General features: G+C 36.4%; 1 protein-coding gene across 1 annotated transcript; it reads left to right on the top strand.

Moving 5' to 3' along the window:
* Positions 1-2,728: 2,728 nt before the first annotated feature.
* On the top strand, positions 2,729-21,980 carry CDH11 (cadherin 11). Its single transcript, XM_009479975.2, has 11 exons — positions 2,729-2,956; positions 4,225-4,519; positions 5,894-6,013; positions 6,489-6,656; positions 9,684-9,871; positions 11,407-11,660; positions 12,696-12,832; positions 13,032-13,153; positions 13,956-14,073; positions 20,227-20,478; positions 21,484-21,980. The coding sequence occupies exons 1-11, from the start codon at positions 2,729-2,731 to the stop codon at positions 21,978-21,980; spliced, it is 2,379 nt and encodes a 792-aa protein (XP_009478250.1).
* The last annotated feature ends 986 nt before the right edge of the window (positions 21,981-22,966 follow it).

A 22,966-nucleotide genomic window follows, 5' to 3' on the forward strand; every position in this document is an offset into this window, starting at 1 on the left:
TGAAGAATAATTATCAGTGAGTTTAATTTTCAAATACGTCCAAAATCTATTCATGTAAGTGGTTTACTTCCATTTTTTTTTTCACAGCAGGTTTAAAAATGCACAGCTGTCTAGGTGCACCTTCCTATTTCATTTCTGTTTGGAGCATGTAGGCCCCATTTAACAGTCCAAGAGCCCAAGCACCTCTAACTGCTGCACACGAGTAACATGCTATGGATCCCTGTAGCAGGTGTACTTGTCCAGTGTAATTAGCTATACTGGGCATGGCATTGAAGACTGTTTGGCTCAAAGGACACTCCATAGCAAACTGCATCTGAAACAGCAGTATCTGAATGCAATTATGAAGCAGACTGAACTGGCCTTAACATGTAGAATTTGGTTACATCAATAGATTTCTGTAGACAAAGCAGCCAAAAGAGGTAACCTCAGAGCCTGCTTGCTGTGGGGTTAAATTTACACCTGCCACAAGGATGTAAAACTGGAGTTGTTTACTAAACAGGACAGAATAACTCATGTTACATCTGTGGGATGTGTAGAGAATTTGATGGCTTGTATTTAAGAAGACTTACTACGGTTTAATAAAGCTAAATGTTAGGGAAGCTTGGTAAGTAAATACTGCATACTAGGGACTTCAATTTTATTTTCTTTATGCAAAACTGGGTGGGAAAAAAAATGTACTTTCCATTTAGAATTAACTATTATCGTAGAAAGCCACTATAATAACTAGTGTTGAAAGGCTTTTCATATTTAAGCCACTTCCAAAATAGGTTAAATCTCAGTTTTCAGGTCCTTTAAGTCCTACCTTATTTTCACCACTCAACAAAATGGAGATACAAAATAAGGTCTAAAACCACAGACCTGATGCTCCACACTTCACACACACATATTGCGTCAGAATAAAAGCATTTTTCTGACCAAAATAATAGAGATTGTTTTCTTTTTCATGTCTTCCATGCTGGTATGAATCATCTGCAATGTGCCATCACATAACAATAGTAAAAAATTAAATAAATACACCAAATGTTGTCCTTAATAAATATGCTTAGGAAAGCCAGATGATGTTTGCATCTATATGTGTGACTGTCATTTAATTCATTGTGCTGGAGCCATTGTGGTGGTGTAATTGAGGTGGTTTCAGTTTTCAATAAAATAAAAATAAAATATTAGCTTTTCTGAGGAAATGAAACCAAATATTTCATTCCTTATTTATTAATTACTTATTTATAAACCCATGTCTGTCAATGTTGGGTGTGTATTTTTACGTAACTGTGCAAAGCGATGTGGACAGGAAGACATGACTGCTCAGGATTTGAGAAAGACATCCCAAGATGAGTGGGTTTGGCACTACTGAGATGTTTATCTGTTGCTGGAGTTACAGAATGTGATCTAGGTTCAAGCTTTTCCCTATATTCACATTTTCTCTGCTCCAAATACTATGTGTAAATCTCCTTATTTATTATAAAAAAAAAAAAAAATTCTGTTTTAAGGAAGATGGTAGTATATATTTATACATATGCCTTTATGAATATAGTGTTGAGTGTTGTATTAGTATCTTGCAGAAGAGTAAAGCGAATACACTGAAAGCTGAAACAAACATTGTAGGGACCTTGTAAAAATTGACTGTTCTGTAAGGATTGAAGGATAATATATTGGAAACCCCAGGGATAAGTCAAAGTGGCCTTTATGATGGATTGTTAGCTGCTGGAGGTATAGACCTTAGTTCAGGTTTTACTGTATTATGCAATTTCTGCTTCAAATATTTATTCCGACCCAGTGTTTTAAGAATTATTAGAAAGTAAGAAATCAATATAATTCTGGTAATTTAAATCACAGGGAAAGTAGGAATAAATAGCCAAATCAATTGTTATATTATCAAAAGTATCTGAATATGTTTTTATTGGTTTATGGCATTTATCGTCACCAGCACAAAGACAGCAGAATTGGCAATCAATGCTGCTTCTCTGCTTTGATGACTTGATCCTCAGAGGGAGGTAGAAGGGATACGTCAAGGGTCTAAATCCAAAATGTAGGTCCTTGGAGTTCTGTCAGCCACTGCTCCTGCCTAGAAAAACATAGGCAGTTATTTTCAGGATGAAAATCTGTTGGTCATGAAAAGACCTTTTTCCAGGCATGTGTAGAAATACTCCGTTCTTGATAACCAAGTATCATGGTATCTATCTTATATCTAAACCTATGGCTTAACGGCTTATATCTAAACTCCAAAGAGGGCTTAGATATAAATTAGGTATTTCTACAGTTACCTTGCATTTTGGGCTGAATCCATTTGGACGGATCATGAGAGAATGTGATTTTCTATCTTTCAACTTCCAGATGAGTGCCCTAACCAGCAGGTCAGGAGATTTTACAAGGTGGCAGTTACATGTAACAAAACACCAAATATGCTCATTACTCAGTATTTCATAATTATTAATATATTTTAATCTTCTTCTTATCTTCAATTTTCCAAGGTAGCCCTAGTCTTATTTTGCTTAATAAAAAAAATTATTGCACCTCAAAGACATAAAAGAACTGACAATCTTCTCCTTTTTACTTTCTTTCAGGAATTAAGTTGGGAAGCTGCAGAGCATTAAAGTGATGTGTTTAATGTGTGGTGGCATCCTATGTGCAGAACATTTTATCTGAAACTTTTCAGTAGCCCCAATCTTTTGACTTCCAAGGTGGAAGGGGTAGATTCTTGGATACTCCTGTGCCTACAAAATAACCAAAAATGAAGGAGGACAATTGTTTACATGCCGCTCTTATCTGCCTGGGCATGCTGTATTACAGCCATGCCATAACTACAGAAAAACTGAACCACGCAAGGCCATCACTTCATGGTCACCATGAAAAAGGAAAAGAAGGACAAGTTCTGCATCGTTCAAAAAGAGGCTGGGTGTGGAATCAGTTCTTTGTTATAGAAGAGTATACAGGACCAGATCCTGTACTAGTAGGAAGGGTAAGAATGAATTACATTCACTGATTAACAATTATTAATTTATATTATTATTTTGTGAGGTTTTTTTTTTTCTTGCCATTGCTTTTCTGTTGTATTAGCTGCTTCTTCAGCAGCTTATTCACCTAGAATTAGTCATTCTATTGTAGCTCAATTAAGGTGCTAAGTAAAATACTACCTAAGTGGATACAAATTTTGCCATTGACCTCAGGAGTCTTCAAAGGAAGGTATAAAACCCGTTATTTAACACAACAGCAAGAACCATAGCAACCACTTGAGCAACAATATGTCTCAAGAATATCTGTTATCATTCTTGCATCTTTAAAAATAGTAATTAAAAATGTAACATCTAAGCCAGCAGCTCAGTAAAAGTGTACTGCTCAACAGGTATCTCTTAATCCTTTAATTTTTAAGTTATCAATAAAATTAAATATATAAGGTGTATGTATAGAGGGAGATATATATCTGTGTGCACATGTGTATGTATACATGTCCTGGACTAATTTTTTATTCTATTACTGTCTAACACTAGCAGAATATACATAAATAAAACAATATATTGGCCAGTTTATAAGTGGTCAGCAGAACTGCATTGACTTAACCCCAGCACAAAAGAGTGGAGAGCAGGATCAATGACAGCAAATGCCATTCTGGGTATTCTGGATTAAAAGATGGCTAGTATTGTGCAATTTGTAGATGTCAATATAAAATCAATAAATCTGTAATTTGGCTCAATGTTTCCCTCATTCATCAAACTGAAGTGTGCATTGGTTGTGAAAGTAAGAATGTTTAGTAAGCATTTGTCACTTCTTTAATATAAAAGAGGTTGTAATTAAAAACTAGTTGGCAATCACTGATTGGCTCATTTGTTACATTCCATCTGTCACTTAACAGCTTGTTACATGCAACCTAGTAGAATATGATTAGTATAAAGTGTACAAAATCTTTGTAAAAATGACTCTTCCTTCCAACTTCATTTGCCTAGAGAACCTGTTATAACTAACTTCTTATGTATTCTCTTCCTTAAATCTTAAAGCTTGGGTCTCAGTAGCACCCTATGTGTTGTAGCATGCAAGTCTATGCAGGCAGCTTCTCTGAATGCAGGGCAGATGTGCTCACAGCATGTGCCCAAGCATACATTATTGCCTGATGTAAGACAAGATTTTTGTAAACTATTAAATGATAGTAGTTTTGTGAACTTTTTTGTTACATAAACACATACATGAAATGTATACCATCTTGTTAAGGTATGTCTGTTTCTCATTTTGTAGCTTCATTCAGATATTGACTCTGGAGATGGAAACATTAAATACATTCTCTCAGGTGAAGGAGCAGGAATCATTTTTGTTATTGATGACAAATCAGGGAACATCCATGCAACAAAGACACTGGACCGGGAGGAAAGAGCTCAGTACACTCTCACGGCACAAGCTGTAGACAGAAACACTAACAGACCTTTGGAACCACCTTCTGAATTCATTGTTAAAGTTCAAGATATAAATGACAACCCGCCTGAGTTTCTTCATGAAAACTACCATGCTAATGTGCCAGAGAGATCAAATGTAGGTAAGTACTCACAAATGCAGTTCAGTTCCTGGCCTTATGGAAGATGTTGCATTGTCAGTACATCTTGGCTTTATTTAATTCTTATCATCTAGAATTTTGGGGAGTAAAATTTACTTCATGCTCAGCAAGTGACTCAGTCAATTTATCTAATTTGCTGACCAAATCAAACCCTGCACAGCTACTAACTGTCATGGTTGAAGTGTCTCTAGATGTTCCTAGAACAGGACTATCTCCTCCTAGGAAGGAACAGGAAGGTCCCCTGGAATTTATGGAGTGTGAATCCTCTGGGATAAACATCAAGGTCATTCTTTTGGCAGAGCTGTGTAATAAAGCTAAGGAGTTACCGTGTGCTGGTTTTGGCTGGGGTAGTTAATGTTCTTCATAGTAGCTGGTATTGGGCTATGTTTTGGATTTGTGCTGGAAGCAGTGTTGATAATACAGGGATGTTTTAGTTACTGCTGAGCAGCGCTTACACAGAGTCAAGGCCTTTTCTGCTTCTCACCCCACCCCACCAGCGAGCAGGCTGGGGGTGCACAAGAAGCTGGGAGGGGACACAGCTGGGACAGCTGACCCCAACTGACCCAAGGGATATCCCATACCATATGACATCATGCTCAGCATAGAAAGCTGGGGGAAGAAGAAGGAAGGGGGGGGACGTTCGGAGTTACATCATTCTGTCTTCCCAAGTCACCGTTACGCATGATGGAGCCCTGCTTTCCCGAGATGGCTGAACACCTGCCTGCCCATGGGAAGTATTGAATGAATTCCTTGCTTTGCTTTGCTTGCGTGCATGACTTTTGCTTTACTTATTCAACTGTCTATCTCAACCCATGAGTTTTCTCACTTTTACTCTTCTGACTCTCTCCCCCATCCCAGCGGGGGGCAGTGAGTGAGTGGCTGTGTGGGGCTTAGTTGCCAGCTGGGGTTAAACCACGACAACTGCCACACTATCTATTCCATTTTCATCTCCTGTTTGAGCTTGTGTCTATCTCAGAGATTTCTACAGGAATGATTTGTCTGAAACTTACTGAGAAAAATGTGAAAAGAAAAGTCTACTGTTTGGCTGTCTAATGACAAAAGCAATAGAACGCTTAAACTACTGAGGAAAAAACCCATAATGGTACAGAATGACTGCTGACTTTTATATCTTCACTGTTTAGAACATTAATCCACATCACAGCTGGTGACAAGTCTTTTGGGATAGTATGAGTCTTTTTTGCTGTATCTAAATGGCCAAGTAAATTTTTTCATTTACCAAACCTGGAAATAAAAAAGTTAAGAAATATGCCGTATGACTGGAAGCATCTCTGCATGGTTCTTACAGACATGTTTGCTTCTGACTGTATTCCTTCTGTGTTTGCTTTCCATTTTTAGGTACATCAGTTATTCAGGTAACAGCTTCAGATGCTGATGATCCTACCTATGGGAACAGTGCCAAATTGGTTTACAGTATTCTTGAAGGTCAGCCGTACTTCTCGGTGGAAGCTCAAACAGGTATTATTGAGCAGTTTATTTGAGTAGGACCTCATAACTGGAATACATTAAAATGAAGAACTAAATATACTGACTGAGGCAGTACAATTGGGTATATCTACTGATGTGTTTGAGCAAAGCTTCCTTCATTCTCTCTTGATTCTAGCTAAGCTTTTTTGCAGGTTGGTCCCCTGGCATTTGGTAGAGCTTCTGGGTACACTACACTAGAAAGATGATACTATTTCTTTTGTGGTATGATAGAAATGGCAATTTCTGTGCTGAACTGTAATTCTCTGGGGCTGTTCTGTATTCAACTGTGTTGAATATTTGGGCTACTTTCCTTGCATAGCATGATGCACAGTTTAGGGAAAACAGAATCTGCACCATCACTGCAAATTTTGCTGTTTTTTAATGCAAACTAAAAATGCAGTATCCAATTTTCTGTTATGTGAACCTGTGAAAATTTGTGTGTGCCGTATTTTCTTTGTATTTATAGGAATTATCCGAACTGCCCTTCCAAATATGGACAGAGAAGCTAAAGAAGAGTATCACGTTGTAATACAGGCAAAAGATATGGGAGGACACATGGGAGGCCTCTCAGGGACAACCAAAGTGACAATTACACTTACAGATGTCAATGACAACCCACCAAAGTTCCCACAGAGTAAGTAACGACAAAGTCCTTACTCACATTTATTACTAGTACCCATATTTGTATAGTATCAGACATATTCAAAACTTCAAAAAGCAGTAGCTGATGGATTATCATAGCACACGTGAATAGATAAATATTGTTTACACATTTTTGCTAGTAACATATAGAGCTTCAGTATCCAGATTATTTGCTTTGTGTTGCAAAGTGGGACATTTTTTAAGGTGAAGATTAGATGACAAAGATTCCTAACCCTACACTTAATTTTTGAAACTACTGGACCATGTTATATTAGAAATATACCTATGATGTTATCAGGGAAACGTGGTCTGGACTTCTCTGTTAATGGAGAAAGCAGCCCCATTTCTTGAGGGCTCTCTTGTGTGTTAAACCAAATCAGTCAAAAATACTAGAAAATCTACCTCCCCTGCAGCACTGCTGGGACAAGCTAGTTTACTTCATTTCCCATGTTCATAATCATAGTGTGGATGTAAAAGACGCTTTAAAAGAGCAAGCTGTGTTTACTACTCTGCTCAGACCACAAGAATTTTAAGAAATTGTTGTGGGGAAATAGGAGGAGGTTAAAACAAAAATCCCCTTGTGTATTGTGTAGGAACAGATTCTTCTGTATTTGGAGAGTTGCAGTATGCAGTAGTCACATCACATGTATGCAGCAGAAAGCTCTCCAGTTAGATTTACAGTGTTTGAAAGAAGCCTCCAAGTGGCCTTATGTCATGCCTTTCAGTACTCCAAGTTCATAGCTATTTGCAAGCATAGTTATGATAGTCATTTTCAATGAACACATCCACTTTGTTTTCTAATGAAGATGGGCAAAGGAAAGGAGATCTACTTTATGTTCTTACAGCTGTATTTCTCAGGCTTGAAGTTTCTTGCTTTTCTTGGCCCTTGATGAAAGTGTTGCACAATCTATTAACGGCTGCTGCTGCTGCCCTTTCAGGTCTTTGACAGACCTTCAAATGAGTGAGCATCATTTTTTATTTTGCTTAGCCTTTCATTATAAGTGTTGATGCTTCATCCTTTACTTCTATAAACACTCTCAGTGAATGATGAATGTCCATAAGGATAAAAGTTAAGACTGGATACTCCTTGAGACTTACATTTACCAGGGCAATAAAAACCAAATGCAGTACAATTACATTTTTAAATTGATGGTTGAAGCATATTGCTGGTGGTCAAATAAAGTCATTTTTTATACCTGTGCTATTTATTTTCACATATAAAATTAATCAGGGCTGACATTAACAGATTCAGTCTTCACAGTTGGGTGGAAGTACATTAATGGACCCACACATCTGTTCTGCATCTCATCTCTGCATGGGTGGTCTTTTTTTTTAGAGTGCAGTGTCTGCACCATCCCAGCCCACCCTGTTTCTCCTCTGAGCAACCTTTATGACACTGATGCGTCCTGGACATGACCATCTCTCTAACAGCTCTTCTTCCAATGTGGCAGCTTCCTGGACCCTCATGCAAGAGCTTAAATGACATAGCCAGTGCCTAAATGTAAAAATCTATGTCAGCATTTTCTACCATTCTAATAGAAAAGTATTAAATCCTAAAAATGTGACTTTTTACCTATCTCACAAACATACCTTCTCACTCCAAATCATAACCTGGGACCCCAGTACATGGTATTTTGTTGAGTAAATTCTTCAAATGATGGATTTTTTTTCTACAAATTCAAGCCACTTTACTGAGTGTTTTGAGAGAATATTTAAAATTATCAGAAATGCCAAATCGCAGTTATTCTACTTAGTCATTCTCCCCCAACTTAAAGCCTTAATTTGGAATGCTTGGTAACTCAAAGCCAGGATTTGATCTGTTTATATAACATCCAAGTGATTGTTTTTTTTATTCTTCTTTTCCTTTTTCTGGGTTTTTTTTGTTGTTGTTGGGTTTTTTTTGTCTGTTTGTTTGTTCATTGCTCAAACCCTTAATGAGTTATGTGCTTAAATTTTGGGTTCTTTGTGACTGGAGTTAATGACCTATTTCAATGACATGTGCCAATTGTTTTTATGGGTAATGAGCCAAGTCCCTGCCTGGTGTAAGTCTCCTGATGTTCCTAGGGTGCTTGAGTAGCCACAAAGAGCAATTATGGAGCGGAGGATAAATTAGATTATTTTATTTTCTCATGCCTTTTTTTTTTTTTTCCCAATTTATTGTTGCTGATGAAGTGGCAGAAAATGCTGACATAGATTTGTACATTTAGGATCAGTTCATGTTGTCTGAACTATGAAGCGGGTTGGGAAGGTCCTGGAGTCAATGCTGCCTAAAGGACAACTATTGGAGAGAGATTTATCCAGGAACAGCTCTCCTCTGGTGTCCCTGAATACCCAAGTAAAAACTTGTATGGCAACACATCTGTGGGATGTTTGGGGATGGTTTTCCTATTGGAGTTTGATGAGGGAAAACCATTTTTTGTTTGGTATGGAATCCCGTAAAAATTTCTATGTATTCTCTGTTGTGTTAAATTTTAATAATCATTGCTACTATATGTTCACACACCAAATTAAAGCCATAGAAAGCAGCAGATTTATTCTTCAGCCAGCACAGCAGAGAGGTCTTATCCAATTCATTGTATATAATTTGTGGCTCCTGAATGAATGGGCAGAAACGTTCTGGACTCTACAGAGTTGAAGGTCATACCATGAGTCATATGAAAGAGAATTTTCATTCCATTTTTGTAATAACACTTCTGATACGAATGATAACCTTGATGTCACAACAATTTCTGTGTTCTGAATGATTCCTTGTCTTTTTAATCCCACCATGAACAGAGAGATACACAGATGTTGTGTAAAACATCAGTGAGGAGGTAATTTTATATAGATTAGCAACGTGTTTTAAGATTTCACAGATGACTTGCTTCTCAGAGCTGTTCATAACATAACATTCTTTCAGGGGATTTGAAAATGTAAAAAATTACTGTGTTTATCTGGAACTTACGAATTAAATGAGTAAATATACAACTGGAGAGCAGACTGCATATGTAAGGCAAATGCCTTTTTCTTCTTCCACCAGGTGTATACCAGATGTCCGTGTCGGAAGCAGCTGTCCCAGGAGAGGAAGTAGGAAGAGTGAAAGCCAAAGATCCAGACATTGGGGAAAATGGCTTAGTAGCTTACAGCATCATTGATGGAGATGGCATGGATATGTTTGAAATCACAACAGATTATGAGACTCAGGAAGGTGTTGTAAAGCTTAAGAAGGTGAGTAATACCTACTAATGTGTAGTATTCTTTGTTGCTGATAGAAAATTTGGTAATAATGGATTACCACCTAACCTAAAATATCAGTAAATGCAATTTCACTTAATTTGTTTCTAAAGCTGTGATTAACTGTTAATATTCCATTTCCCCATTAGCTGAATTGGAATGGAAGAAAATAACCCAGAAGAGTTACATAAATACTGTACAGTGGATTAATTGCACAAACTAAATGAATTCATAATAAAAAGTCACGGTAAAATACAATGCCATCAGCTTCATTGTTAATGAAGTTTTGCCTAGCGCTGATAAGTAGCAGACATTCACTGTTGCTTTATGTTCGGTCTGAACAGCCTCATGCCCTATAGTTTGAATTCTTCAGCTGTGCATTGTCCACAATATTGTTCTGAAGGAGTCACAGGCTATGCGAAAAGCAGCAAAAATACTGAAGTGATTTCATATACAATCCATCAGTGTGATCTTTAAAAGTTTTATTAAATTAATTTTAAATTAAAAATTACAAATCATAAATCTTATTCATTATTTAAGCATTATTATTTTGCCCTTTGTATCTTTATAGTTATTCATCTCTCTTGGAGATAATCAAAACTCAAAGGAGAAGGCCTGGGCAACTTAACTTCAAAGTTAACCCTGCCCTACACATCGGGGCAGTCTCTCAGGAAGAGACCCAGAGGTCTCCTCCAGTCAAAACGATGCTGTTGTTCAATTACTGTATCTGTTCTAGAGGTGGGAGTGTATTTTTTGTCTATTTTAAAACGTGGGTGAACTGTCATACCATTCGGTCTATGGTATTAACATACTTTGTGAATTGTGGTTGGCACCTGCTTCTCAGATATTTAGAGGCATAATCATTGTGAGGCTACCAATACTGCAACACTGCAGCCATTTCATGTTGATGACAATGCAGATATGCTGTGACTTTGATCAGGCTCCCAAAAGGACTTACCTCATGGGGCATTATTTCACCTCCCCTTTGTAAAGTGCTATGAGATTTATGGATGGCAAGAACTACAGAAATGAAAGCACTGCAAACCATCTTCATATTTCCCCTGCTACTTAAATAATTTAACTTCTCTTTGTCCTGTCTCATAGTGCACCCAGTAGCAATTCAAGCCCTATCCATATCTCTGAAGGAATGCCTGCCAGCTTGGCATAGACCAAGCCTGGCATTTTGTGGGAACCCCTTTCCTATCCATCGCTCTTCTGTGCTATCTGGAAGGCTGCATGAAGAAAAGGTTAATTTTCTCAGTAAAGATGATTTCCTGAGTGATACAGCAAGCAAAGAGCAAGACAAGGACTCTGTCATGATATTTTGACTGCCTTCCTATGCTGCTCCATACATAGAATGTAGCTCCTTCCATTTGAGTCTTTATGTTTTTAAATACACACATTTCAGTCCAAGCTTGTTGACAGATGCTCACATTTGTTTTATGTCATTGAATACTAGGGGACTGCTTACTGCTTTTACGCTCTAGTTTTTCTAACTATGGAATGCATTGTCGTCTTGTTTCTGGCAGCTCTTAGATTTTGAAACCAAAAAGTCCTACAGTCTGAAGGTAGAGGCAGCCAATGTACATATTGATCCTAAGTTTATCAGCAATGGGCCATTCAAGGACACAGTAACAGTGAAGATATCAGTGGAAGATGCTGATGAACCACCTGTATTTTTAAAACCAAGTTATATTTTTGAAGTACATGAAAATGCAGCATCTGGTACGGTGGTTGGAAAAGTACATGCCAAAGACCCTGATGCTGCAAACAGTGCTATAAGGTATGCTTCATTAGAGCAGGCTATTTCTTTCTAAGCATTAGCTTTTATAATTGTTATGCAAGTTATTAAGATAGTGTGATAGATCTAGCTTAGCAATATTCTAAATTCACCCAGAGTATTAATGCCTTTAACCATACAGCGTTGTTTTTATGTCTTGTTCCATAAGCTACTAGTTTCTCCAAGCCTGTGTCACTAAGAAAGCATGCCATGGGTATATCTACCTAAAATATACTTAACGACATCTGTGTTAGACTCTATTCTAAATTATATTTTCTATAAAATATCCTATGCTGTTATCACAGCATTTTTTTCTCAAAAGATAGAAGTCTATGCAGTAGATGGGAGATTATGTTGGGTAATTGTTAAGTGTTAATTGCTAATGACAAGCACATACACACACCTACTTTCTGCAGTTACGTTGGGTAGACTTCATTTATTTTTGTTTGTCATTCTCAGTATAAATTAAATTATGAAACTCTTTTGTGGGTATAGTTAACATTTCAAAGAATTGCAAGGTAAATATATGAAAACAAGAGCAGTATAAAGCTGTACAAATGTGTAGATAATGGATAATATTTAATAATCTGGTGTAATCAGTTAACATTCTGAGTAATCCAAAGATCAGAAGACTTAAAAGATCATCATGATTAATATGAAACAGAAGAAAATGTAAAAATCTCAGTAGATATTTTTATCACATTTTATAAGAGAAGAAAATAAAGAATATTTTGGGGCTTTAATATAGAGATTGCAAAGAGCAATTTTCACTTACTTTTTCACTTTTTCACTTACTACACTTACTACAATTTTCACTTACTACAAACATTCTGACACAATATTTTTTCTAAATGGAGAAACCAACCAGGTGAATCTCCTTTTAAATGAACTGCATACCATCCCTTTGATAACAATGAGGGTAACAATAAGTGTACTACTTACGATTATTTAAAAATCATAACGAAATAGAAGAAATTTGGATGCATGAAACTACTAAGTCCTCCTTTTATCTAATTACTGACTTTGAATCTTCTTTAGATATTCAATTGATCGTCACACTGACCTTGAAAGATATTTTGTTATTAATGCAGAAGATGGCAATATCAAGACAACGAAAGCTTTGGATAGGGAAGAAGTTGCTTGGCATAATATCTCTGTCTTTGCAGTTGAAGTCCGTAAGTATTTCACTGAGCTATTTTATAATCAATGGTATGAATTCTGTAGTCTTCTAATTGTCTCAGTTTGATAGGCTGCAATAAATCCTAACAGAAATACTTTAGCCTATTTCATTCTTATCTGGATACAGCTGGGATTTTGTTTGTTTTGAGAGGTTTTCCTGCTTCTGTTTCATTGTGGTTTTGCTTGCTCCCATAGACAAACAACACCAGGAAGCCAAAGTTCCAGTTGCAATTAAGGTCGTTGATGTCAATGACAATGCTCCCAAATTTGCAGCAGCCTATGAAGCATTTGTTTGTGAGAATGCTCGAAGCAATCAGGTATGCTTGCACCCACCACCTTCCCTGCACATGAGTTTCTTTCTTCAAGGTGTTAGCCTGGTTTTGTGTTAGCAGCTCAAATGAGTGGTAGTAAATGAATGTTTGTTTTGAAATTTTGGCTAAAATGCTAGAGCACACAGAAAGGTTCTTTTCTGTGGTTTTATTTTATTACTATCAACAGTCATAGAGACAGTGCTTTGTGCATTGAATATGACTGGTGTTGACTGAGTATCCACCATCACATCAGTAATGAAGCTGTTTGGGAGCTTTCCCAGCCGTGAGCCTGTTTTGGATATTAGAGAAATACTCAGCATCTTATGGGAAGAATCACAGTACAGTGCTTGGAGGGTTTCACCTACAGATTTATCCCTGAACTATCTGTGAGGAAGAGGGGTTAGTATCATATAGAAATACTGCTCTACCCATTATCTGCATTTTTGGAGTTAGTGTAGCATTTTGGAGAGGACATTGTGCTAACTCCCTCTGAGCTGCTGAATTTTCTGCATGATTTTATTTAGTCTACTAAGTTATCATTAGCACATATTTGTGGTTAAGAATGTATATACAGGTGTATACTTTTCCGTCTATAATTCTATGTTGGTTAAATGTAACAGCAAATAAAGATTACCTGTTCTAGTTTTGAGTCTGCTGTGTGTTTATAACTGCATACATTTGTTGAGGTATTTAGGGGGTTTCTGCTATTTCAAAATTCTTTGTATTCAAGAGATTTCTCGGAATGCTGTCTATATGTGATGTAACCAGCGAAGGAGCTGTTTGTTTACAGAGAACTTTTCTTTTACAGCAATTTATTACAATTAGTGCTGATGACAAGGATGACTCAGCCAATGGACCAAGATTTATCTTCAGTTTACCACCTGAAATTATTCATAATCCAAATTTTACACTCAGAGACAACAGAGGTTTGTGTAAAGATTCTCTCTATACTAGTGTCCAAAGAAATGACAAAGAAGAACTAATGGCCAACATAATGTCATGCAACAGCATTTTCATTAACTTTGACAGAGTGTCTGTTTTCCAGAGATTTAGGGGAGGAAAGCAGAAAAAATATAGCTGAAATACAAGGATGTTCTTGGAATAATGTAATGTCTGTTAACTCACTTTCATTCGCTTGAATACATACTTTAAATTACATAATACCCTACATGAAAAATCCACTGCCATTTTATCTCCCAGGAAGAGGGTAAAAAAACATTGACAAAAACATTCACTAAATGTAATTGGCAGATATCCTTGTTTTAGAGAAAACTTACTTATCTGAGGCAGGAAAATTGTTAGGTTGCTTGTATTTGTTCACCTTTCTCTGCTTGCTAGTTTTTTAAATTATGGATCACAAGAGACATGGATTAGATTCCTAATGGAATAAAATCACTGCCATGCTAACCTTTTATAGGAAATACACATGTGGATTTCTGTTGTGAAACATGCCCAGATTGAGTGTATCTCAGGATATGGGTATCTTGATCCCTTTGCCAATTTTCTGTTCATGAAATACAGTATAGTCTAGCATTCAGATTGATGTTAAGATGTAAGAAATTTGCAGGCAAAAAAAAAACCCCAAAAACCAGGCATAGGTGAATGTCAAAACTTAGTTGATCATCTAACATAATAGCATCAAACTTGCCAGAGTTTGAGGAAGCTGGGGGTGTGGGGAGCGGTAAGCAGAAAAAAAAAAGAGACATTCAACCATTGTAAATATTTATTCTATTTATTTGATGATAATCAATACAATATTCTCATTCAAAGTTCATTTGCTATTTCCCTGTACAGGGAAAAAACTGCTTCAGCTTCTAAGAAATTGGTTTCAATTAGCAAGCTTTAATGTTTGAAGGAAACTTGACTGTTTTCTGAAATGAAGAACTCTGTTGAACTGGTTTAAATAATGAATCCAAAGGATTTCTTCTAGATTGCCGGAAGTACAAAAGGCAACATAATCCAGATACATGATTTCAGTAACAACTTCTTTCTCTCAAGTGTTATGTTGTGGCATACGATATATCTCTATCACATCTGAAGTGAGGGTAATTATCATCAGAATTCCCAAACAAAATTTCTGTTATTCTTGAAGGATCAAAATAATACTGTTGCCTGGTGCTTGACACTTGTACATACATAAGCAATTCATAAAGGATCCAGTGGAGCAGGGATATATTTATTCTCTTTAAAGTAGTAAAACACAATTTTTGAAAAATTGATAAATGTATTTTTAGAGAGAAGTAAATAGAAAAGTATTCTTTGCTTGACACCCTGAGGCTAAGTTTCTCTTTAAAAGATATTTTATGGTCACCATATCAAATGGAAAATGGATTAGAGTTTATAATCTAACAGAGGAAGCATAGGTCAGCATTGAGATGCTCTGATACAGCTGCAGGTAAATGGTATTATGGTTCCTGATTCCAGCCTATTCCATTAATCCTTCATTTCCATATGCAACAAATTCATTCTTTTTTTAATACAAAGTTTACCTAGATAAAAACATGTTGTAATGGAAATTATGTCAGTTGAATGCAGTGACTGTACCTGACAATACTGCAAAAGGTTATTTCAACAAGACAGTATTTAAGGATTGAATCTTCCTGTATAATTTAATGTTTAGGAAATGAATAGTGTAATGAAATCTATCCATTTCCATTGTCTTTCCCTCATTTTTGTACAATCCTCAAGACAGTGATGTTCATTTAACTATTTCTGTGTTTGTTTTTTTTTAAATAACTTATGGTAGAGAGCAAAGTAAAAAAGTTACAATTTTATGTACTTCCATATAAAAAAAACTTCTGGGAGAGAGTGTGTTACTATTTGCAAGTCAAATAATTTACATGATCATTTAACATTTCTTTTTTCAGTTGTAAATCTGAGTAGTCTATATACCATGCCACCGCTTTTAGAGGGAATTGCTAGTTTTAAAGAAAAATGGCTTTATTAACTGTGGAGAACAGTTAATGAAAACTCCAATGCTTGGGTCTATTACAGAACTTTAAAGGGAATACAGTCCTATAATTATCATTTAATAGAGTTTCTTTCTACCAACTCCTAAAAGTAATCACATATTGCAGTAATCCAAAAAAACATAATCACATTCTACATCCTATTAATAGCCTACTGTGTTACCAAATTTTTCAGCTGAGACTATCTTCCATAGAAAACATGAGATAATGGCTTATCACACGCTGTTATAAAACACTGAATTACTTTTGCACTGTTTACTTACATTACACCACGTAAATAAACAACACCGTGTTTGCCCAGGCTCTGTTCAATTTTACTGCCATTGAAGTCAGAGCTTCAAAAGAGCAGTAGAGGCTCATGACACTTCACAGCAGAGAGACGGATTTTTAGCATAAGGGTTTTCTTCTTTTAATCCTTCTCTGTCCTAATCTGAAATGCCCTTTACTTGGGCTCGCTCACCTCGTGTGGAGGCCTGTCACACAGCCAACGTTGCTGGGAGGATTGCAACCACCTTGCTTCAACATGCTGCACAAGGACAAATTACACCACAATGGCAAAAGTGAGACGTAGTAATGTTCTCAAATACACAAGATAGTGCTTTACAATGCCTGAAATTAAGTTTGTGAGGCCACTAAAATCAGTGACTAAAATCCAATTTCTTAATCGAAACATGTCCTCTGACTCTCAATTTCAGACCTTTTAATCAAGACATTTTGAAACGTATGAACAATACAGTTATGGGATTTTGCTATGGATTATCCACATGCCACTGCCCGGTAACAATTTTAGACAGTTGGACCCCTGAAATTGTTCAGGTTTCTTGCTGAATCAACCTTCACTTTCTGATATAGGTGATAAAGTTCACACTGCAGTCAGCTGCATTAATCTAGAAGCCTCCTTACACAATATATATGTTAACAAGCCCGTAAAAGCTAAGCTACATTTGCCTGTATGTAGAGGAAAAAATTGGAAAACCATCAATAAGATCACCAGAGAAAAAAGACGAAAATCAAAGGTCAGGAAGATCCCTATAAAGATCACCATAAAGTAATGCAACTTTAACTTCTAATTGTGAAGATTTCATGGAGAGTATAGGTAATCTTCACTTCCACCACTTTTGGATATTGGATATCCCAGACAATAATAGCTGGAAAAATGAGAGTGTGTGTATTTTTCTGGATGATGTTGAGATGGCTATTTTCTTCTTTCTGTCTTGTGTTAACCCCCATTGTGTTAAGACTGTCAGTCAAAGAGCTCCCATATGTGTTAAGTAATAGTTTTAAGCTGGTATTGACATTTAACTTCTGTTTCTTGGCTTAAAAAATGCCATTATACCTGGATTATAGTTATACTCCTGGGACACGAAAATAATGAAAAAGCAAGGATGAGAATATTAGCTAGGATTAGATATTATCTTTTATCTAGGTACAAGAAGGTTTTTTCCTCTTATGGATATTATGTTTCTTCTAAATGAGAAGTGAACATAAACAGAAAAGTTAAAAAAAATGACCTTTTAGGGTTGATATGTGGTAGTCCTCTTTCAACTTCAGCCAGGCATGTTGATTGGATTTTTCTTTTTAAAAAATTACAGTTAACTAGAAATCACTTCAAGTTAAACCTGGTAAATCAACCATTGCATCAAATTCAGCCTTAGTGTACCGTAATTGACTGCAGTGGAATCGGCCAGTCTGTATAACAACTGAATAATTTGCCATCCTTTTCTTATTTCTGTTAGAAATATTATTTAAGCTGCCAAAATTCAAGAAAAAATAACATAATATGATGTAATATAACATAATTAATATAATAAAAATGCATAGCCAACAGATTAAATATAATATATGGTATTGCTTACGTTTCCTTGCAGATTGTCTTTGCAGCTCTAGGCAGATATAGCTCAGCCCACTATTAAAGTTCATATTTTTTGCCAGAAGATTAATCTGTCCTATTGTGATCTTTCATTTAATAAAGCAGATCTTTTTTCTCATATTGAGGAAATTAATTATTAAATGCATTTTAGAGAACCGTGAATAGTTTTATTCTATATCAATATATATTAGTTCAAGTATTAGTTGATATGTTAATAGATATTAGATGTTACATTTCTATTTATACCAAATTGTTACAAGCCCATTAATTTAAAGTCCTAAAATAAGGCTCCTATCACACAGACACTGATACCACTAAGGTCCTTTAAAAAATTGTGCTACAAAGCCTAGCTGGGCAAATGCTGCATGTAAACAGTTAGGAGGTTAGAAGGACTCTGAAAAGAGACAAAGGGCACCTCCAAAACCCACAAGTAATGAATAATCAGATCTTTATCAGCTTCTCTGTCCTTAGCAAACATGACCATCATCTAAAGGAGAAGTTAACAAGCTGCTTTCTATCCAGATGTTATTTTTGTGAGACTTCAGTATCAGAAAGACTACAGTTCTGTCATGCGAGGTAACCACACTGGGTATCAGGTGTGGTGGGCCTGGCAGGAGAGGTGTAGATATGGGGAGATGAATTAATTTGGCATGTAACAAACAGATCCCATCTAGGACAATAATCCTTTCTGGTGTGATCTGCAGAAGTGGTGGGAGAGAGGGATGAGTTGGGCCCTAGCGCAAACGTCCTTCTCATCCCATAAATTGGCCTGTGTCCACCAAATGTGGGGACAGTTTCAGACCTTGTCCTGCATCAGGGGTAGGACAAGGGTGCGAGGGTGGTTAATATAAGGCAAGAATACTTCTCTTTTGGTATAATTTATTCACTAACTTTCATGGAAATAGCAGTGATTAGATCATTAAGAGAGGTTTTATGATTTGCATTATTAAATCCTGGAATTTATGCTGACTCTTCAACAGGAAAATGATTAATCTTCTGCAGTACCCCAAGGCAATAGTAAAATGGGTACTGTTGGAGGTGAATAGCCCTCCCTTAGTAGACAAAAGAACCATTCTTTCCTTTTTTTTCCTTTCTGTTATATAGTGAAAAATAAAGAACATGACAAAATAGAAAAGGTTGTGTGAAGTAAATCTCATCCTAAACTAGTTTTTGAAGGTCTGAAAACCACAGATATGATTGTTTCATTTTATTTACTTCAGGATGTTTACGATTTTATAAACTTTCATTCAGTTTGAGAACTGAGAAACAAGGAGCACAATAAAGAAATGCTGTTTGTGTTCCCTCGCCTTTGTCCGGCATGGCTGGGAGCAGGAAGCACTGGCCGTCTCATCCCTGCATTTCATGTCACGCACTTTCCTTTCAAATGCTTTTGCCCCGGGAAGTGTGAAGGACTATCCAAAATGACCTTCTGTGCTGTGATGGCAGTTTGTCTTCCACCCCCTGCACCAGGAGGCCCATGGCAGGCAACCACTCAGTGAGAACAACTGGAAATAGTCTTAGAGCAATACTTCTCTTTCTCATAGACATGTAATTCAAAATGTGCCCAGACGTACTGTGCATGTATGATCAAGCTTCCTGAATTCTGTCTTTGGGATGTTGGGTGAAAACCAGGTTGTGATAAAATGCTGCTTACTCTAGCATTTCTTACTGAAATAGGTCGACACTGAGGCTCAAATCTGCTAATACGCAGCAACCATTGGCTTTTCATTTTGGTGGAAGTCTCGTTAACACAGGCCATTTTGGTACAGATTTCTGCCGTCCATTCCTGTAGGTCTGACACTAAGAACAATAAATCAGGGGGGTTTGGTTATTTTCCCCTCCACTGAAGGCTTTATTTCTGGAAAGGGACTAGAACCAGCTCAAACAGCAATGCCAAGGCCCAGTCATTCTGGTACTCGATTGAAGTATTGTGAGTTTCCCAGAAAGTTAGTGGAGTGTTAAAAGAAGGTACTGACAGAGAATTTTTTGTGTTCCTTGTGTTACTGTCATCACCCTAAAACAGTTAAAATTGAATGTGGCACTGTATGAATGAAACACAATACTGTAATTGCTTTTGGGTCATTATTCCTAATGGAATACATTGTACTGGTTTATCGTACAAATAATGCTAAAGCATCTGAAAATTCAGAGCCATTGTAACAAGATATATTTTTTCAGTATTTACTAAGAGGATGACTTTGTGGAAAAAATAGTGATGACTATCTCCCTTCTTTAAACAGATAACACAGCAAGTGTTCTTGTTAGACGTGAAGGATTTAGTCGCCAAAAGCAAGATTTATACCTTCTTCCTATTGTAATAAGTGATGGTGGACTCCCCCCTATGAGCAGCACCAACACCCTCACCATTCGGGTCTGCGGCTGTGACAGCAATGGCTCCTTGCTCTCCTGTAATGCTGAAGCCTACATCCTCAATGCTGGATTAAGCACTGGAGCTTTAATTGCCATTCTTGCTTGCATTGTGATTTTGTTAGGTAAAAAAGTTCTTTACTTATTACTCTTCTACACTTGTTTGTGTTAAGAAATTAACCTTGCCTTCAGCTCCAAGATGGATAAATGAATCTTAATTTCTTAGCTTTTATTTTTATAGGAGGTACTAATCTGCCTGGCTGAAATGCAATATATGATCGCTGCAATAGCAAACGCCAATGAATTTATCTGGGTGTGCTCAGAGAATGTCCTTTTGCGGCCTAATATCAGTTAATCAGGGACACTCTTTAAAGGAGGTCATGACATACAGTTTTAAGTTTTGTGATCTTCCCTGGATGACAGGTTCCTTATTGAGGTCAGCCAGGATTAATGGCTCCTGCCAGCTATTTCCCTCTAACTCCTCTTGTGTTGAAGACAAATGAATGGCTCAGAAGACCTGCTTTTAAGAAAGTGCTGTAAAGCATTTCCTGATGATTTGAAAATATTTATATAAAATGTTTTAATTTACCCATAGCAATTTATAGTCTTTATTTTCTTATGCATTTTAAAGTTATTTTATAGAAATTTGAAGTGAGGAGGAACACAACAACAAAGGTGTGTGTTTTGAGGTGTTGCTTAAGAAAAAATTCATTTTCATGGAAATGAAACATGGAATTAGAGTTCAGCTTTGGGCATACAGGAGAGAGTAAAGATTCATCTTTGCTTTGTTGCAGATACACTTGTGATTGGGCTGCTCAAAGGCAGTGCCACAGCATTCATGAAGCAGTGGTGGCCCACAAATGCTTTTCTTGAATTAGTCTTGCAGTAATGAGCAATTAGTAAAAGCAATGGTATTCAGCCCAAACAGGAAACCTCAAATCAGTATGTTCAATTCTGTGTACAAACATCAATGCTTTTACCTAGCTAGGTATGCTAAAAATGCATGTTAGTAAAAATACATGATCAACTGCAGCACAAAAGCTGAGATTTCAGTGAACGCAACAATCTATTTCTAAAGCAGCTACTTTTTGAGAGTGCAGTCTAACTTGCTTTTTTTTTTTTTCCTATAGTCATTGTAGTGTTGTTTGTAACACTGAAAAGACAGAAAAAAGAACCTCTGATTATTTTTGAAGAAGAAGATGTCCGAGAGAACATTATTACTTATGATGATGAAGGTGGAGGAGAGGAAGATACTGAAGCTTTTGACATAGCTACTTTGCAGAACCCCGATGGCATCAATGGATTTATCCCTCGTAAAGACATAAAACCTGAGTATCAGTATATGCCAAGACCAGGGCTTCGGCCAGCTCCTAATAGCGTTGATGTTGATGATTTCATCAACACAAGAATACAAGAGGCTGATAACGATCCAACTGCTCCTCCTTATGACTCTATTCAGATCTATGGCTATGAAGGAAGAGGCTCAGTGGCTGGTTCACTTAGCTCATTAGAGTCAGCAACAACAGATTCTGATTTGGACTACGACTATCTACAAAATTGGGGACCTCGATTTAAGAAACTTGCAGACTTGTATGGCTCCAAAGACACTTTCGATGACGATTGTTAACAATAAAATTTAAGATTTGGCCTTAAGAACTGTGTCCGATGTTCTGAAGAATCCAGAAGAAATGTAAGCAGGTATTTTTTTAAAAACCGAGAAAAATCTCATTTAAACATTTAAGTTTGACAGAGAGGATTCCTTTGATAAAAAAGGACATAAAAGTGGTAAATACTGTGAAGTACCTTTTCCTACAAAAGGCAAATATAGAAGTTGGCTGCCAACTTCACTAGAGGAAAAACCCACTTAAGAAATACAAAATATTTAAATGAAGGAAAATGCTAAAAGCGAACCTACAAATAAGGGAAATCTTTTATGTATTATGAACATCTAAGTCTTTTATGTCAAAGAAGCTTCCACAAATTAGAAAAGATAACAGTTTTGAGCTGTAATTTCGCCTTAAACTATGGACACTCTATATGGTAGTGCATTTTTAAACTTGAAATATATAATATTCAGCCAGCTTAAACCCATATGATGTATGTACAGTACAATGTACAATTATTATGTCTCTTGAGCATCAAACTTGTTACTGCTGATTCTTGTAAATCTTTTTGCTTATACTTTCATCTTGAACTAATACGTGCCAGACATAAAAACTCTGTCTTGTTGCAGTGGGAGGCGCCCTATTTCTATGTCATTTTTAATGTATCTATTTGTACAATTTTAAAATTCTTATTTTAGTATACATACAAATATCAGTATTCTGACATGTAAGAAATGTTACAGCATCACACTTATATTTTATGAACATTGTACTGTTGCTTTAATATGTGCTTCAATATAAGAAGCAGACTTTGAAATAAACTGATTCTTTTTTAATTCTTGTTCTGGTTATTAAGCATATAAGGAAAAACATAGTGTTTCTAATGTCCCATTTATAGTTCTGACTAATTTACTACAATTGTGACCTTTTAATAGCCTTATTTATTATGTGTTTGTAGTTGGTTTGTTGCCTTGTTAAGTGATTATTTAAAAATCAAGTACATTTTACA

The sequence above is a fragment of the Pelecanus crispus genome, chromosome 8 (genome assembly GCF_030463565.1).
Source record: "Pelecanus crispus isolate bPelCri1 chromosome 8, bPelCri1.pri, whole genome shotgun sequence".
NCBI lineage: Eukaryota > Metazoa > Chordata > Aves > Pelecaniformes > Pelecanidae > Pelecanus > Pelecanus crispus.

Coding starts and splice junctions, on each gene's coding strand:
- CDH11 (XM_009479975.2), top strand. CDS start 2,729: ATGAAGGAGGACAATTGTTTACATGCCGCTCTTATCTGCCTGGGCATG. Junction 6,014..6,488: donor CTCGGTGGAAGCTCAAACAG/GTATTATTGAGC, acceptor TTGTATTTATAG/GAATTATCCGAACTGCCCTT. Junction 11,661..12,695: donor GCTGCAAACAGTGCTATAAG/GTATGCTTCATT, acceptor AATCTTCTTTAG/ATATTCAATTGATCGTCACA.